The 20264-nt window shown below is 40.1% G+C and overlaps 1 protein-coding gene across 34 annotated transcripts in view; it reads right to left on the minus strand.

Annotated features, from left to right (window-relative positions):
* mpdz (multiple PDZ domain crumbs cell polarity complex component) overlaps nt 1–20264 on the minus strand; it is a 109048-nt gene that overhangs the window by 54847 nt on the left and 33937 nt on the right. For all 34 annotated transcript variants that reach the window (XR_015496539.1, XR_015496542.1, XR_015496537.1 and 31 more), the window contains exons 8-17: nt 18696–18884; nt 16442–16544; nt 13085–13173; nt 12463–12670; nt 9966–10043; nt 9806–9888; nt 7482–7628; nt 7211–7378; nt 6619–6792; nt 4848–5057 (exon numbers count right to left, since the gene is read on the minus strand). Coding sequence is in view for 28 of the 34 variants with exons in the window: in XM_087262312.1 (XP_087118438.1) it covers nt 4848–5057; nt 6619–6792; nt 7211–7378; nt 7482–7628; nt 9806–9888; nt 9966–10043; nt 12463–12670; nt 13085–13173; nt 16442–16544; nt 18696–18884 (1449 nt within the window). In the remaining 6 variants the exon portion in view is untranslated. The remainder of the gene's footprint in view (nt 1–4847; nt 5058–6618; nt 6793–7210; nt 7379–7481; nt 7629–9805; nt 9889–9965; nt 10044–12462; nt 12671–13084; nt 13174–16441; nt 16545–18695; nt 18885–20264) is intronic.

The raw sequence follows: 20264 nt of genomic DNA on the forward strand, positions 1-20264 counted from the left end.
TTTGTCAATAGGAAGAGGGTCATGTGACACATCAAACTTATTAGAAATTTCACAAGAAAAGCAATGGTGTGCTTGATTTTAACGTGACTTGATTCTTTCATGAGTTATTCACAAGTTTCTGACCACTTATAAAATGTGTTCATTGTGCTGCCCATTGTGTTGGATTGTCAATGCAACCTGAGTTTTACCATTTTTTAATCCATTCAGGCAATCTCCAGGTCTGACTGGAACACTTTTAGATTAGCTTAGCATAGATCATTGAATCACATTAGACCATTAGCCGTAAAAGTGGACTTTGGGAGCAATTACTTGTTGTTTTTTTAATGAGTTACAATTTTTGATACCAATATATATATATATATATATATATATATATATATATATATATATATATATATATATATATATATATATATATATATATATATATATATATATATAATACACTATTTATTACAGTTTATCAGTTAAGGTTAAACTTTAATATCATTTCACAATATATATATATATATATATTTAAGTTTTGTTGCAAAAGGCGATAAATGCCATTTTTTGACATTTGGATTTTATTATTGGAAATCACTGTTCAGACACCTTAGTTGTGTGAATTGCTGCCATTAATAACATTTAGAAATGTACATTTTAGGTCGAGTACAAAATGTATTTTTTCACAAAACGCGATTTCTGCCAGACCAGTTTCTTTACAAAGTGCATAATAACAGTTAGAGAATGTTCAGGATGCGGCGCGAGCTCAGCATCCCCTGGGAAGAGAGTCGCCGCCGGTGAAGTGCTCCGAGTTTGCTCATTGATTTAGCGATAAAAGATGAAGCCTTCAACTTCACAAAAATGTATAAAAACGCTACAAAAGTGGACCAGAACAAAATACGTCTGTCAACGATACACAAATGCAGCAGGGAACAAGTCTCCGCTGATGTCAGTTAAGAGAAAGGCCAGGGAGCGCCTTTTTATCTGCACTCCTCCCCATCACAAGATACCAGTCTGTAAGGTGACATTTCTAAGTGTCCTTTGTAAGTTTATTTTTTAAACAATTTCCTACATGTAGCTGAAGATTTATTTATGCGGTCGCACTTATTATTTATAGCCTAAAACCTCACGTTAATTCTTGCTGTTGTGGATTTATTATAAGGGAACATAAAGGGCACAGGTTGTAACGGAGAAAAATAAACGGTTTTGCTTTTTCACAACAACCAATAAATAAGCTGCTATTATTATTATTATTATTATTATAGTAAAATAATTAATTAAAAATTAAGGGGCGAGGCGAGCTTGTGTCGCGTACTCTGTGACACCGCTGCTCTGCCCGCTCTGATCATACAGGTTTGGTTTTCAGCAGCGGTGTGAAGGAGCCGCCCTCCACTCTTTCTGTAACAAGCTACACGTCGTTTATCTAACTAACTTACTTATCAAACAAAACATTGATTCACTAGCTTTTCTTAATGGTATTACTGTAGTATATTATAGCCTAAGGTGGATATATAGCATTTTGCATAAAAATAATAATAAATTATAATAAAAAGTTATGTTATGTTGTGTACATTCTGGCCAAATCTAACTCAGAATCTTATCATTATTAATCAATCTTTGTATATATTATTCCATATATTTATGATGTATAGTTTTTTTTTAACTAATTTAAGATGTTTGACAATGTTAAGATTAATATGTTGCCTTTTGGCTTGGTTTTTGACTTATTTATAAACTATTATTGGACATAAAATACAGCAAAAATATCCTGGATTTGAAAATATTGTGTTCCTGGCCTTCACTGAGCTCAAATAATAGTTTAATGTACAAAAATTGTGAATGAACTTGACTGTTGATGTCTTAAATAATAATGTCATATAACCAACATTTTCCAAAACAGATATATCTCGTTTTGCAACTAAACTCTTCATATATTTGTTTCTTAAATGCAATACTTATTTGAGGAAAAAATCCTACGAGAGCCCACATTATTTTCAACAAGGCAGTGTATTAGTAAGAAATATTATATAATTTTATGTTTACATAAAATATTTATTTTTTTCTTATATGGTCTCCTCATGACCATAAGCTGAGTAATTTTGCAGTATTTCTAAGCTATTTAACTAAATAGATAAATAATCATGTCCATATTTGAGTGAAGTTTTCCTTTAACTGCATGTTTTGCTGAATTCAGAGTACTCACAGTAAAGCATTCAGTTAAGTGTTGAGGTTATTTTGTTGTTTGGCAAGATTCACTTAAACCATGCATGTCCAAACTCGGTCCTGGAGGGCCGGTGTCCTGCAAAGTTTAGTTCCAACCCTAATTAGACACACCTGGGCTAGCTAATCAAGCTCTTACTAGGCTTTCTTGAAACATCCTTGCAGGTGTGTTGAGGCAAGTTGGAGCTAAAATCTGCAGGACACCGGCCCTCCAGGACCGAGTTTGGACAGCCTTGATGAACAAAAATCTGCAAAAATCTGGTTTTCTCTGTTTTTATCAGTCCTGCATGTAAGATATACACTATATTAATCATATTTAGCAGGGCATGTGATCAAAACACCCATTTATCACAAATAAAGACTCTAAATTTGATTTGATTTGGTTAGAAATCTGTCGTTTGGCATGTTAGTAGTGCAAGGTTGAGTTAGCGAGCTGAATCATTCCTTTAGCCATCGACATCAACAACATTCACAATCGCTGATTCCCTCAAAAAGCAAGCACACTGCAAAAAATGCTTTTCTTACTTAGATTTTTTGTTTTGTTTCTAGTCCAAATATCTAAAAGTTCCTAAATCAAGAAGAATTTTCTAACCAAGCAAAACATATTTCCTTGTTTTGAGAAATATTATGTCAATATTAAGTCAGTTTTTCCTTAAAACAAGCAAAATAATCTGCCAATGGGGTAAGCAAAATAACCTTACGTCAAAAGAATAAACAAGATTAATTTGCTTACCCCATTGGCAGATTATTTAGCTTGTTTTAAGGAAAAACTGACTTAATATTGGCATATTATTTCTCAAAACAAAGCAATATGTTTTGCTTGTCTAAAAAATGCTTCTTGATATAAGAAATTTTAGATATTTACACTAGAAACAAGACAAAAAATCTAAGCAAGAAAAGCATTTTTTGCAGTGCAGGAGGAAATGTTTTCTCCTCTTTCGGGTTCTTGGAAGTGAGTCATTTGATCCATATTAGGAGGTGATGTTACTCTATCGCACTTGTATAAGCAGAACAAAAAGCTCATGCAGTCTGAAGGGCCTCTCGCAAGATTAAATCTTCAGATCAGATGACCCACAAAGCACTCCACAACCCAAAACTTACGCTCCAAACCTCAGGAGACAAAGAGAAGGAAAGACGCCAAAATGTGCAGGCAATCCCAAAATAATGGAGCTGAGATAACAGATGAAGAGCTTCAGATAAACTACAGCGTTTCTTTAAGAAGATTTCATTTCCGGAGGCCTTACAGGACTGCAGAGCTGCGTCATGAAATATTCACTGAATCTCGATGTACAATACATTACACTCACTGGCCACTTTATTAGGTACACCCTACTATCACCCAATTGGACCCCTTTTTGCCTTCAGAACTGCCTTAATCCCTCATGGTATAGATTCAACAAGCTACTGGAAATATTCCTCAGAGATTTTGCTCCATATTGACATGATAGCATCACGCAGTTGCTGCTGATTTGTCGGCTGCACATCCATGTTGCCAATCTCCCGTTCCACCACATCCCAAAGCTGCTCTATTGGATTGAGCTCTGGTGACTGTGGAGGCCTTTTGAGTACAGTGAACTCATTGTCATGTTCAAGAAAACAGTCTGAGATGATTGAGCTTTATAACTTGGTGTGTTATCCTGCTGCCATCAGAAGATGGAAACTCTGTGCTCATAAAGGGATGGACATGGTCAGCAGCAATACTCAGGTAGGCTGTGGCGTTGACACCATGCTCAAGTGGTACTAATGAGCCCAAAGTGTGCCAAGAAAATCTCCCCCACACCATTACACCACCACCACCAGCCTGAACCGCTGATACAAGGCAGTATGATCCATGCTTTCATGTTGTTGAGGGCAAATTCTGAGCCGAGCATCCGAATGTGTCAGCAGAAATGGAGACTCATCAGAGCAGCAACGTTTCTCCAATCTTCTATTGTCCAGTTTTGGTGAGTCTGTGTGAATTGTAGCCTCAGTTTCCTGTTCTTAGCTGACAGGAGCGGCACCCGGTGTGGTCTTCTGCTGCTGTAGCCCATCCGCCTCAAGGTTGGACGTGTTGTGTGTTCAGAGATGCTCTTCTGCAGACCTCGGTTGTGACGAGTGCTTATTTGAGTTACTGTTGCCTTTCTATCAGCTGGAACCAGTCTGGCCATTCTCCTCTGACCTCTGGCATCACAAGCTGCTGCCATGTGTATGGAAATTTGCAGGTTTACCTAATAAAGTGGCCGTTGAGTGTACATACACTGGACAATTTCCTGTAGAATCTACAGTAACTGGCAGCAGATCACCAGTAGCTTACTGTAAATCAATTACTGCATTTGCATTTACAGCACCATGTATTTTTCTGTGTGTACATGTACCGTACTGTGCAACTTTAAAATACAGTAAAGTACTGCATAAATGTCCTACAGGAAAACATTGTCCATATTACAGTTAAATACTGGGTAATTTGCTAAAATCGTTAACAGTGTAGACAAGCTAGTTAGTAACAGAGACACATAAACATGTACGCACAAAACCAAAGACACACACACACACACACACACACACACACACACACACACACACACACACACACGCACACACACACGCACACACACACACACAGACAGCAGCAGCAGCAGTACTAAAAGTGTGGTGTTTCTCACAGGCAGGGGTTTGGCCACTCCGATGCGGACGCTGCCCATGGGTGCCCCCTTCAGTGCCTGCACTGCCTCCTCCAGACTGCCGCTCTGCAGGTCGATGCTGTTGACGAACATCAGACGGTCTCCGGGTAGCAGACGACCGTCCCGCTCTGCCACGCCATCCGGAACCAATGAGCGGATCACTATCACTGTCTTTAGAGGGTCCAGCGGGTCCTGCAGCCGTGTCAACACACACACACACACACCCACACAGACACACACACAAACACACACGCACACAGTTAATTAGCTAGCTAAAATGAGCTCAGGTGTGTTCTGTTTCCACTGATCATTCCTGAGATGTTTCAGCAGCTTCATTGGAGTTCACCTGTGGTCAATTCAGCTGATTGGACATGATTTTAAAAGGCATGCACCTGTCTATATAAGCGCCCAGGGTCAACAGTGCATGACAAAGCACAAACCAAGCATGAAGACAAAGGAATTGTCTGTAGACCTCCAAGACAGGACTGTCTCGAGGCTCAAGGCTGGGGAAGGTGACAGAAACATTTCTGCTGCTCTGAAAGTTCTAATGAGCACAGCGGCCTCCATCATCCGTAAGTGGAAGATGTTTAACCACCAGGACTCTTCCTAGAGCTGGCCGGCCATCTAAGCTGAGCGATCAGGGGAGAAGGGCCTTAGACAGGGAGGTGATCAATAACCCGTTGGTCACTCTGTCTGAGCTCCAGCGTTCTTCTGTGGAGAGAGGAGAACCTTACAGAAGGACAACCATCTGTGCAGCAATCCACCAATCAGGCCTGTATGGTAGAGCAGCCAGACGGACGTCACTCCCCGCCTGGAGTTTGCCATCTGAAGGACTCTCAGAGCATCAGAAACTAAACTCTCTGCTCTGATGAGACTCAAACTGAACTGTTTGGAGTGAACGCCAGGCGTTACGGTTGGAGAACAGCAGGCAGTGCTCATCACCAGGCTAACAGCATCCCTACAGTGCAGCATGGTGGTGTTGGCATCATGCTGTGGGGATGTGTTTCAGCAGCAGGAACTGGAAGACTAGTCAGGATAGAGGGAAAGATGAATGCAGCGATGTACAGAGACATCCTGAATGAAGACCTGCACAAGAGTGCTCTTGACCTCAGACTGGGGCGACGCTTCAACCTCCAGCAGGACAATGACCCAAAACACACCGCCAAAATATCAATGGAGCGGCTTCACAATAACTCAGTGAATGTCTTTGAGTGGCCCAGCCAGAGCCCAGACCTAAATCCTATTGAACATATCTGGAGAGATCTGAAAATGGCTGCACACCGTCGCTTCCCATCCAACCTCATAGAGCTTGAGAGCTACTGCAAAGAGGAACAGGCAAACATTCCCAAAGACAGGTGTGCAGAGCTTGTGGCGTCATATTCAAGAAGACTTGAGGCTGTAATCGCTGCCAAAGGTGCATCAACAAAGTATTGAGCAAACGCTGTGAACACTGAAGTACATGTGATTTTACAGCTTTTTTATTTTGAATAAATCTGCAACAATTTCAAAAACTCTTTATTCACAATGTCATTATTTTTGTGTGTAGAATGTTGAGGAAATCAATCAATTTAATGCATATTGGAATAAGGCTGTAATAAAACAAATGTGGAAAAAGTGAAGCGCTATCAATACCTTCCGGATGCACTGTATACAAGTACACACACACACACACACACACGCACACAAAAAATCTTTAGGGGGCTAATAATATAATTAAATTAGCATATATTGCTCCTCCCCGTTTCCCTCTCACCTGATAATCCAGAATGCTGAATCCCAGGCCGCTCTCTCCTTTCTCCAGCTGGATGTCCTGGATCTCTGTCTCCCACATGGCTAACGGCGTCCCGCTGGGCTCTTCAGTCACATGACCCTTCAAACCGTCTGCTAATTCACCACACACCATCACATCCTCGAACTCCAGCGGCACCTGCAGTATAGATTTTACTGATAGTTTAAGAGTGGAGATGCAAGCCTGTCCTCTGTGAGCGATTTGAGATGTACGGAGATTATAATCACGTCTACTGTAATCTGACATAATCCAGCAGAGGAAAGTCTGACTGAAGCACACCGGCTACACCAATAAAACATTAAAGTCCACATCAGCTGGAAGCTGCGACCTTTATTGTGTTTTTGCATTGTGAAAATTGCAGTTCCTAGAGAAACGGAAAATGAAATGAGGGCGTGGCTTGTTTTTTATACTGCGAGCTGATTTGATGTAGTAAAGTAGGCATTTCATTCAGAGAGATGGGGAAAACGGTTTGGGGAGAGTTTTAACAACCTAACAGACTCCTACTCCTCACTATTACTGTTGAATGATGAATCCAGATACTGAGAATGTTCAATACCTGAGGTATGGCATTTGAGGGCGTGTCCTCGAGCTGTGGTTGGTCAGTCTGGCTGTCAGTCACCAGAGAGGCGGGTCTACAGCAGACCATGGTCACACAAACAGGAAGTTCTTTCAGAATGTCAACAACCTCTTTATGAGTCTCTCCTCTGAGGGGAACACCATTCACCTTAAACACACACACACACACACACACACACACATGCATATAAATATACAGACATCAATAAAGACACACTACTGTATGTAAATACATTATGTGCTGGTTTTACCTCCAGCAGTTCGTCTCCACTGCAGATTTTTCCGGATCGGCCGACGGGTCCCTCTGGAAGCACGGAGCGCAGGTAATGATGTCCGGCACAAACGTCCAGACTGATCCCTAAACCACTGCTCTCACTGAACTTCTCCACCTGAGCCACCTGAACACACACACAGAGACATGCATACAGTGAGAGAGAAAGACGCACACGTATATATTAAGAATAATCAGGAATCATATTAGCCTGCATTAATGCAATCAGTGTATACCAGTATTGATCTGGGGCTTCATGTACAAAGACTTGCGTTGAAATCATACTAAAGCATTGCTTAAGAAAGTCTTATTTGTTTTATTTTGGCTAGAATAAAAGCAGTTTTACATTTTTTAAACACCATTTTAACCACTTAAACTCTGCGGAGCCGGTACCGGGTCTGTGACGTCATCGACTTTCGCTTTCAGATTTAAAGGGCTAGCATTGCACCAGACCCCTGTAAGTGGTTTCGTTTGAAAGTGTAGAATCTATATTTTATGCACATATGCATCACTTTGGTTTTTATTTTACTGTATAAAAGTTATTTACACTTAAATACACAGTATTTTGGATACCCGAGCTGGGTATTGAACATTGGTTCATTTTCATATTTTTCATAAGACACGTGTGCAAGTTATAGCTCATATGAAAGCTCTTGCCGGTGCTCATACGGTTCTAGCATTCTTTTTACTGAATTATATTCACATATCAAACAGTTGTTGAATGAATCGTGGTGTTTCCATGGCGCAGAAGTGAAAACAATACATTTATGATCAATAAGCAGCCCCAGATAGCACAGACAGCTGTCATCTCTCACCTTATGCTGTGCGCTTCAGGGCCATTCTCCTCTGTTTTTGAGCTGATGTGCATAAGTAATCCTTTTATATGTCTGACGTGCTCCAAACACAGTGAATTATGTTTGATCAAACAAAAGAATAGTGAAATATGAAAACAATGATTGCTCCCTGTGGCTTGTACAGCACCTCTCATCAGTTGGAATACAATAACTTTAGCATAGATTATGGTGGAGACATTTCTCTTTTTTCCTATGATGACAGACATGTGCAGGAACCACCAACATTAATTACAGCACGCTAGACCACACACAACCTAAAAGCTACACTTTCACATTTGAGTTTATAAAAACAAATACCAAAAGCACCTCTTTTTAGGTGTTTATTACAACACAGACGACATATACAGTTATTTCAAACACTTTCAATAGTGTTTTATGAAAATTCAAAGGGTTTTCTTTAAAATGATACCAAATTTTTGCATTTACACCTCTGCATGTGGATTTGGGAAGCTTTTAAATTTGGGTAGGCAAAATGCAGGCGGAAATCCCCAAATAGCAGCAGAGTTTAGGTGGTTAAGGTCAATATTATTAGCCCCTTTAAGCTATTTTTTCCCCCAATAGACTTTTAGACACAGAATAACTCTGAATCTATAACATAAAAAAGTAGTAACAGTTTCTGAATTTAATGAGCAGTTACCCACAATTAATAAAATGTGAAAATGAGTCCCTTTTCTGATCTCTGAACTGCCTGACAGAGATATTTCCCTTTCACCCTCATTTACATAACAGCAATATACTGAATTTAACCTGTCAGGAAAACTTTCTCTTATAATTTGGTGACAGAAGACTAAAGTTGTCTATAACGAATCATTCATTCATCTTCTTTCAGCTTAGTCCTTTTATTTACCAGGGCTCGCCACAGTGGAATGACCCGCCAACTTATCCAGCGGATGCCCTTCCAGCTGCAACCCAGAACTGGGAAACACCCATTCACACACACATACACTACAGCCAATTTAGTTCATCAATTCCCCTATTGCACATGTGTTGGGGAAGCCCACGCCAACACGGGGAGAACATGCAAACTCCACACAGAAACGCCAACTGAGCCAGCCTGGACTCTAACCAGCGACCTTCTTGCTGTGAGGCCACAGTGCTAACCACTAAGCCACCATGCCACCTTTCTCTTCCAAATGATCTGATTCATTTAATTTCATTGTCGGCTTAGTCCCTTTATTAATCAGGGGTCACCACAGTGGAATGAACCAAGTTTTTACACAGCGGATGCCCTTCCAGCCGCAACCCATCTCTGGGAAACATCCACACACACCCTCATACACTACGGACAATTTAGCCTACCCAATTCACCTGTACCGCATGTCTTTGGACTGTGGGGGAAACCGAAACAACCGGAGGAAACCCACGCGAATGCAGGGAGAACATGCAAACTCCACACAGAAACGCACACTGAGCAAATGATCTGACGAGTTGTTGTAATGGTTTTACTCACGATGACTTGAGAGCAGACGCCGAGCTGATTCTGCCATCTCTGCTGAAGTGCGAGTTCCTCCTGAGCGCTCAGCTTCACAGGACCTGATTGAGACATGCCAACATTATCCACGTCCACCGGTTGAGCTCAGAGTCACAGAAGAAGAAAAACTTTCTCTCACCCGCAACACTTTCTGGAGCTCTGATGGAGGAGGACTGAACTCTGGAGTTTTCCTCAGGAGGGAGAAACACTCGCTCTTCTGCACACACACACACACAAACAGTTAGAGAGAAAGAGACATATACACACACACACTCACGCACACACAAATAGACACACACACTCACGCGCACACACACACAGACACACACACACGCACAGTAAGAAAGACAAATACAAATAGACACACAGAAAAAAGACACACACATACACACACACAGACACACACTCACGCACACACAGTGAGAAAGACACACACTCACACAAAATAAACAAACAGAAAAAAGACACACACAAACACACACTCACGCACATGCATGCACACACACACTAAGAAAGACACACAAATAGACACACAGACATGCATGCACATACACGCACGCACGCACGCTCACACACACAAACAGTGAGAGTGAAAAATGCACACACAAACATAGACACACAGAGGAAAAAAACACACAGACACACACACAAAGACAGACCAGCACAGAAACACAAATATATACACACACACAAAAACACACATACACACACACACACACACACACACACACACACACATGCAGACACACGTGCACAAACACACGCACAAGCAGATACAGACAGACATACACACACACACACACACACACACACACACACACACACACACACACACACACACACACACACACACACACACACACACACACACACACACAGAAAGAGAGACTGTTAAACACAGAGAACACATACACACAGGCACAAAGCGAGAGACACACACACACACACACACGGAGAGCGGAGTATACAGTTCTGTTGTGAGCTCTGTGTATAATAACAGGCTTCTTGTGTCTGTGATGAGAGGATGAGTGAGGAGTCGACCTCTAAATAAGGTGCAGAGTTTGTGGCACAAACACACACACACACACACACACACACACACACACACACACACACACACACACACACACACACACACACACACACACACACACACACCCACACACACATCTGCATCACAGCGCATTGGGCTTGACCTTCCATCTCCAGTGACGAATGAGTGTGTGAAATGACCTCCAGCTATCTCTCTCCTCAGTGTGTGTGTGTGTGTGTGTGTGTGTGTGTGTGTGTGTGTGTGTGTGTGTGTGTGTTTTTGTGTGTGTGTGTGTGTAGATTACAGAAGTTGATGAACACAAAACTGAAGGAAAACGCAACATGACTTTTATGTAATGAGTGTGTGTGTGTGTGTGTGTGTGTGTGAGATGTATTTTTATTGTGTGTTGTGTCTATGTGTGTGTCTGTGTTTGTGTGCACGTCTGTGCAGCTGCGTGCGTGTGTGTATATCTGCATGTCTGTGTGTCTATGTGTCCATCTGCATGCATGCGCGTGTGTGAGTGTGTGCATCTGCATATCTCTCTATGTGTGTGTGTGCCTGTGTGCACGTGTATCTGTGTTAATGAGCATGTGTGTATGCATCTGTGCAGCTGTGTGTGTGTAAATCTGCGTGTCTGTGTGTGTACGTTTATTGTATGTTGTGTATGTGAGTGAGTACTGTGTGTGTGTGTCTGTGTTTGTGTGCATGTGTGTGTCTGTGCAGCTGTGTGTGTGCATCTGCATATCTCTGTGTGCACATGTGTGTGCCTACTATGTGTGTCTATGCAGTTGTTCGTGTGATAATGTGTGTGTGAAAGTGTGTGTGCATCTGCATGTCTGAGTGTCTGTGCATTTATTGTATGTTGTGTATGTGAGTGTGTACTGTGTGTGTGTGTGTGTGTGTGTGCGTTTGCATGTCTGTTTGTTTCTCTGTTCCGCTGTGTGTGTCTGTGTTTCTGTGCAAGTGTGTTTATGTGTGGGTCTGTGCAGTTGTGTGTGTGTGTGTGTGTGTGTGTGTGTGTGTGTGCGTGTGTGAACGTGTGTGTGTACATCTGCATGTCTGAGTGTCTTTGTGAGTGTGTTTATTCTATGTTGTGTATGTGAGTGTGTATTGTGTGTGTGTGTGTGCAGGTGTGTGTCTGTGTAGCTGTGTGTGGGTGGGAATGTGTGTACATCTACATGCCTGTGTGTTTGTGTGCGCATGTGTGCATATCTGCATGTCTGTGTGCATTTGTATATGTGTGTGTCTGTGCAGCTGTGTGTGTATATGCGTGTCTGTATGTGTTTATTGTATGTTGTGCATGTGAGTGTGTGTGTGTGTGTCTGTGCAGCTGATTGTGTGTATATGCCTGTCTGTATGTGTTTATTGTATGTTGTGCATGTGTGTGTGTGTGTTAGTGTCTGTGCAGCTGTGTGTGTATATGCGTGTCTGTATGTGTTTATTGTATGTTGTGCATGTGAGTGTGTGTGTGTGTGTCTGTGCAGCTGTGTGTGTATATGCGTGTCTGTATGTGTTTATTGTATGTTGTGCATGTGTGTGTGTGTGTTAGTGTCTGTGCAGCTGTGTGTGTGTGTGTGTGTGTGTGTGTGTGTGTGTTTGTTACCATGTTTTGCGTTCATGCGCTCCATTGTCGAGTTTCTGGATGAGCTGTGGGCGGGATCTGTCTCCACAGCGACAGGAATGATTGACGGACAGGCGTCCTCTGGCTTAAAGCCGCGGCGCACCAGTTGCAGGTTTACAGTTTGACCAGTGTGTCTCAAAACCTCCACAGCCTGCTGGTTAGTGTAACCCTGGATGTTCACACCGTCCACCTGCACGCACACACATTATAGCCCGCCCATGACAGCTTTTCTCTTCTTGTTTGTGATATATGCACAACAGAGAAGGACATGTTCACTTAACGGCCACTTTATTAGGTACACCTGTCCAACTGCTCCTCAATGCAAATTTCTAACCAGCCAATCACATGGCAGCAACTCAATGCATTTAGACATGTCGACATGGTCAAGACGATCTGCTGCCGTTTAAAGCGAGCATCAGAATGGGGAAGAAAGGGGCATCTCTGAGGAATATTTTCAGTACCTTGTTGAGGACTAAGGCAGTTCTGAAGGCAAAAGGGCTACTAGTAAGGTGTACCTAATAAAGTGGCCGGTGAGTGTAGAGCACATGCACGATGAGCAAACGTGCCCCAATAATGCAGACATGTATTCAGAGGAACAACTCACAGCTATGATCTGATCTCCAACATGAACCCGTCCGTCCTGCTCCACGGCGCTGTCCCTCGAAATGCTCTTCACGAATATCCCAGAGGGCTCTGCGACAGGAAAATTACAAACAGCAAAGGTTAAACGCTGGTGAAGATCAAGCAGAATGGAGCTGAAATCGGCCTGCGGTGAAAAAAACGAAACAGTAAACATCAAGGCTGCGTCTGTCTGGAAGAAACCGGCCAGAATATTTTTATTTATTTATTTATTTGACATGGACGTCAACCAAATGCATTTGTTTAAGTGTTTTAGCAAACTTGCTTATTCTCAACACCTGTCCACAGGAGGCTTAAAATTGACAAAATAGAAATATAATAAAACATACACAACATTACAATTCTTTACCTAAAATTACTGCAGGCAAAAGCAAAGGCGACATGATCCAACCAACTAACAGTGGACTATTTGTGCAAACACTGCTGTTTTGTTTTAAACCACTTTTTAAGAGCACTACTAAAAATATTTAGATTACTTTCTGATTTTAAGCTAACCGGTATATCATTCCACAGCTTGGCTCCCTTTACAGAGAAGACAGATTGACCAAACGAGCTCTTACACTTTGGCACTACACAGTCACCGTTAGCAGTTGCCTGTGTAACTCTGTGGGAGCTCTGATGCCGATTGATTAGCTCAGAAAACAGGATTGGAACATTTAAAAACCAATTTAAGATAACTAAATTGAATAAAACTATCAAAACTAAACAGGTTATGTTTACATAAAACATCACAATGATGCCAGCGCATAGGCTTTAAGTCCATAATTTTAACTCCTTGTTTATAGATCGAGTCAATAGGCTTCAATGTAGTTTTTTTTTTATTTTTTTTTTAATTAGTATATGCAAAAATCATACAAATACAAGAAAACATCAACAGATAACAAATACAAAGCAACAAAACAAAAACAACAAAAACATCAACAATATAGTCAGGTACTGGTATGTGCGTGAGTGTGTGCGTGTGAGTGTGTGTATGCATGTAAAGGTAACTTGGTGGACAGGTCAGAGTACATACATTAGGAACAATAACAGTCAATAAATGAAGCAAGTGTCACAGATATAGATAAAACATATAGAAAGAAACCAGTCAGAGGTAGGGAGTAACAACAATGCTTATTAATGTATGATAGTAAATATGAGAGTAAAAAGAGAGAAAGGACAACAGTAATAACTGACAACAATAATAATAAATCACAAGTGCTACACCAACTACTACTACAGAAAGTTACTTATATTACAACTACTATTGCTTCTACTACAGCCACAACCACGACTACTACCACTACAATGTCTACTAATACTGATACTACTACAACGACTACCACTACTGATACTACTATAGCGTTTGCTACAATTAATACAACAATGTCTACTGCGACTACTACTACTACTACTACTACTACTACTACTACTACTACAATCACTTCTACTACATCTACATCAACAACATCTACTACTGATATTACTACACCAACAACGACTACTACTACTACTACTGTAACCACCACACCATTACTACTTCTGCTACTACTATACCAATGCCATCTATTACTACATGAACTACAACTTCTATAATCTCCGTAACAATTACTCAATAACAATCGATACTATTACAATGACTACTACTTCAACTACTACTACTACTACTACTACAACTACTACCGTTACAACTACAACAACTTCAACCTTACTAATGATAATGGTGTAAATACTTGTAATAATGATAATGAAAAGATAACAGGACAAGTCAGAACAGTAATAATAATAATGATAACAAAAAATAAAAGTAATACTATTTATGACAAAGATGTCGAGGAAAGGGGAGGATGGGAATGTAGTTCAATGTAGTTAAAGAGGCTTGTGACCAAGATGTAATGCAATACGTCAAGTGAGAGAACATCATTGTGTGCATGCATAATTTTGCAGTGTTATATGTTAAAAACCTTCTAATAAAACGAAAACAGTTTAGACTTGGCTTAACTTTCTTTCAAATTTTATACTAATGTCTAGAGTTATGCCAAGATACTTAAACTCATTCACTTCTTTAATAACTTTAGTTTTTATCAGCACCTCAAATGTATCCCGTAAAGGCCTATTTCATATAGAAAAACACATAGAAACTGTTTTCTTGACATTTAACGTTAAATGAGACAGTTCAAGCCATCTTGAAATGTGTTGTAAAGCCTGGGTCAGTTGCTCACCTGCCCGGCAAGGTGTTTTAGCTGACACATAGATGACCGTGTCATCTGCATTTAACTGGCAGTTAACCCCTGGGCAGCAATCTGGAATATCGTTTATGTACATTGTGTACAACAATGGGCCAAGGACAGACCCTTGAGGTACTCCAATATTGTTAGAACGCACAGATGACTTCACCCCATTGACCCTCACACATTGCAATATCTGAGGCCAGGAGTGATATTTCCTCAACATGCAGGCTTTGCATTATGAAAGCACTTTACAATAAGGTTGCATTACTTAATGCCAGCTTATGTATTTATTGACATGAACAATACATTTATTACAGTGTTTATTCATCTCTGTTGATGCTAATTAATAAAAAATAATGTAGTTCCTGTTAACTCACAGTGCATTAATTAATGTTAACCAGCTCAACTTTAGATGTTAATGACGCATTAGTCAAACTATGATTAATAAATGCTTCATTCTTATTCTGTTAGTAAATACATGAACTAATGCAACGCTTACAATTTACAAGGAAGTTATTAATGTATATATAACCTACTGTAAACGTCATTCAGGGTTTGAAACTGCATAGTCTTTGAGGCCGCCAAAGACTATGCAGCACCACTGTCTTCGCTGACGTCCAGCATTCTCCAGCCTCCGGCGCCTAGACTGCAGCTCTGCACAAGACGTTTGGCCATAGGAGAAATGGTCGTGGCCATTTTCTCTCGAGGTTTTTTTTAATTCTTCACTTTCGCCAATTGGTGAAGTTTTTTCCTCACCGCTTTCGCCACTGGCTTGCATGGTTTGGGACTGTGCATTGATGAATTTGCTCTACAGTGTTTGGATCCTCAGCAGTGATTATTAAACCACACTGAACTGAACTGAACTTAAACTCTGAAAACTGGACTGACACTGCTTCACTTTACTATAATCTTCTATGTTCAGCTATAGAAATAAAGGTGAATTGAATTGAATTAGGGATGCAGAATAAGATCATGTTTTATAACTAATAATGAACAGTTAATATCTCAATAATAGACCGGTAATAAGTAGTTAATAGGATGAATTGTGGCCTAAACTATGAGTAACCCAGTTTTGTTTAATAATAATGTTCAGTGTATGATTTAAAGCTGACCTGAGGTTTTGTCTCCTACATATCCAGCAATGGTGATGCCCAAACCCTGAGCATTCTTCGTCAAGCTCACATCGAAAGCGTCCTGCTCCTCTTCCTCAAAACCCTGAATACAAAAAAACAAACACACATTAATAAATCAACAAAACTTGTAGGCCTTTTAAAATGTGTGTGTTCATTTAACTACTTAAATTCTTCTGCTAAATACATGTACTTAAACAAATAAACCACTGTTTGCTATATATACAGTTCAAGTTGAAATTATCAGCCCTCCTGAATTATTAGTAGGGTTGGGTATCGTTTGGGGTTATTTCGATATCGGTACTTTCAAAATGGTGGCTGAACCGATACTTTTGAGCCACAAAATTAGGGTGGATGATATGGTACTTGGACTGTCAACATGGGGAGGATAAAAAGGTAGATATTCGAAATGAGCTAGTTAAACTATTATGTTTAAAAATGTGCTGTAAATAAATCATGTGCTGAAGACGGAAATCAAAAATGAATGAAGGCAAAACTACACGAGTTGAATATGACTTACGTGAGCGTGACTGAAAACTACATTTAATCAATGCGTTACATCTGTTCTTTGGTACTTGCTGACGTTTTGTTATATATATTTATATATATATATATATGTAATATATATATATATATATATTAGGGGTGTAACGGTATTGTAAATACCGTCATACCGCAATATTAATTTTTTTCGATATTACCGAAGTCGCATGACTCGGTAAAACTATAGATCTTCTGAGAAAATTTGCTCAGGCGAATAAAGCGAACGGGAGGTAGCGAAAACTACATTTCCCATCAGCCCATGCTTGACCATCATCCCTTGCGGTCTGTTGTTGCTACAGATCCAGTAATGCGGAAATGGAGTGTGCTGCTAGAAGCGGGGATGAAAAAGAGCTGGAAAACCCTAAAGCGGGTGTTGTCGCCGCGCGCGTACTGAATAGCGGTGTTGTCGCGCGAGTTCTTATCAGCTGTGTTGTCGCGCGCGTTCTGATCAGCTATGTGGTCGCGCGAGTTCTGATCAGCTGTGTTGTCGCGCGCGTACTGTAAAGCGGGACGGACGGTATGTCGCGTCGCGGGGGCACTTTTGATCATTTTGGAAGGGAACTTTCTATCCAAGACTAAAAAGGGCATGTGCACTGCACAGGTTGAGCCCTGTGTGTGCACGTGCTTGCAAGTTGGGGAATACGACTAATAATCAGTCATGGGGACTGCAGAAACACAGCACACTGTTCAGATTGATGCAGACATGAGATCTCTATCTTACTCATGGTTTGTCCTCTCAAGTGGGGGAAAGACAATGCACAACGTCACCCACTGCTGTCAACCTGGGCCAAGTCATATCTCTCTGTCCCAGAAACCTCAGTCCCAAATGAGAGAGTTTTTTTCTGTTGCAGGGGACATTGTAAATACCCAGAGATACCAGCTTTTACCAGATTATATTTATATGATAATTTTCCTTTAAACCCATCTCTATCTAAGTGAGTGAGTGATTAAATGTTGAATGTGACGAGTTTTCAACAATACTAAATTGAAACTTTATTTTTTTACATGGTTTAATATTTTTTTGTTATTAATATTGAAGTTCCTGTTTCAAAGCTTACAGATAGATGGCTAATTTGTATGTCATTGACACTTTTGGCACTTTTTTGGAGTATTTTCATAAGTTTTGTTTTTTGCTGTAAATGATTCAATAAATACCGTACCGTGACATTCATACCGAGGTATTACCGTACCGTGAAATTCTGATACCGTTACATCCCTAATATATATATATATATATATATATATATATATATATATATATATATATATATATATATATATATATATATATATATATATTTATTTATTTTGACAGGTAAAAAAATAAAAGGGGGGCCCTTGCATTTGCTATAACCCCAGGGCCCAGTTTGTTCTTAATCCAGCCCTAGATGCACCTCTTGATGCTTCGTATGTCCTTGTCACAGCACCAGTAGCACCGAAATTAGCCACTGAATTTCATATGCTGAATTGATCTGGTACATACCAGTTACAAAGGTACCGGTGCTATAATGGTACTGGGTTTCAGTATCCAACCCTTATTATTAGTCCCCCTATCTAATCATAATAGTTTTAAGACACTAGTATTCAGCTTAAAGTGACGTTTAAAGGCTTAACTAGGTTAATTAGGGTAAAGTTAGGGTAATAAGGCCAGTCATTGTATAACAGTGGTTTGTTCTGACAGGGATATCTGTACCTGTTGCTCATTGACGGTGGGCAGGGAAACAGGAGCGGCCGAAACGTCGTCTGCCATCCCGCGGCTGATCAGCAATCGGACTCTGTTTCCACATTGTTTGAGGACGTGAGCGACCTGTTCACTGCTCAGACCCAACAGATCCGTATCCCCAATGCGCAGGACGTGATCGCCGCTTCGCAAACGCCCATCCTACAACCAATAACAGAGACGTTGAAGAAAAACAGATTATGTGACAACCTTTTATTACACAATGATTGAATCATTTTCATGTGCACCTGTTTGTGTGTGTGTGAAGTTTCAGCTCAAAATAGCACACAGATAATGTTTATAACGCTCTCAAACTGACCCTTTCAGGATTTGATCCTAATTGTGGTGTTATGGTGACTTTATATTCAAATGAGATTGTGCTCTTTTCAAAAGAGGGCGGAGCTACAAATACCTGTGTGTCAGCATAATGGCAGAGTCTTACACTAATGAGGGAGAGATGGTCACTAGTGGGCGGGGCTTTCCTTCTCTGATGACACGTGCAAAGTGAGAATGTCAATCAAAGTGTTTCTGCAGACTGATTTCATCAAGTCTGATTATAAACAATAGAATTAATAAATGTTTACCATTGGAAGCTGGTTATATTCACACACTGCTGACACACGACTGGGTTGAAACCACTTATAAAAAAATTTTTGCATAATAGGTGCCCTTTTAATGTCATTTCACATGACACAAACACCAATAAAACAACAACAAACAAGTCTTTGTTGGCTTAGTATGCCAGGAAAAACTGGGGTTCAAATCAATTTACGCCAAAAGGAAAAACAAGATTATTTAGCTTGTTTCAAGGAAAAATTCACTTAACTTTGTCTTATTATTTTTTAAAACAAGACAATATATGTATATATATATATATATATTTCATGGGAAATGTTAGTCTCTTGGTGTCTCTCTGATATGTAAGGGAAACAGGTGGGTTTAACTAAAAAAATGTATTGTTAAATTGATAGGGAATTTTGACAAAAACATGGCTGTCCACTGATCATTTGTATGCATCATAACAACAACTCTGCAACAGACAATAATTTATACATGAAGTATTGTTAAAGACACAGTTATAAGCATGTGACAGACAATTATCAGTAACACTTTACAATAAGGTTCATGAGTTAATGCATTTACTAACATGAACTAATCATAAACAACACATGTACAGCATTTATTAATCATAATTGAACATTTACTAATGCATTATTAACATCCAAGTCCATGCTTGTTAACATTAGTGAATGCACCATGAGTTAACATGAACTCACAATGAACAACTGTATTTTAATTAACTAACGTTAATTAACATGAATAAATAGTGCAGTAAATGTATTGTTCAATGTTTGTTCATGTTAATAAATGCATTAATTAACATTAACTAATGAACCTTATTGTACAGTGTGACCAAACTATCTTTAAATGCAAATGTTGGACAAAACTGCAACTGTTGCTCTGTTTTTCTACCTATATAAATAATTGCATTTAACATATTGCAAAATAAAGTGGACACTTAGGGATTAAGGCTGTGGCGAA

This window comes from Danio rerio, chromosome 7 (genome assembly GCF_052040795.2).
Source record: "Danio rerio strain M-AB ecotype USA chromosome 7, GRCz13ab, whole genome shotgun sequence".
NCBI lineage: Eukaryota > Metazoa > Chordata > Actinopteri > Cypriniformes > Danionidae > Danio > Danio rerio.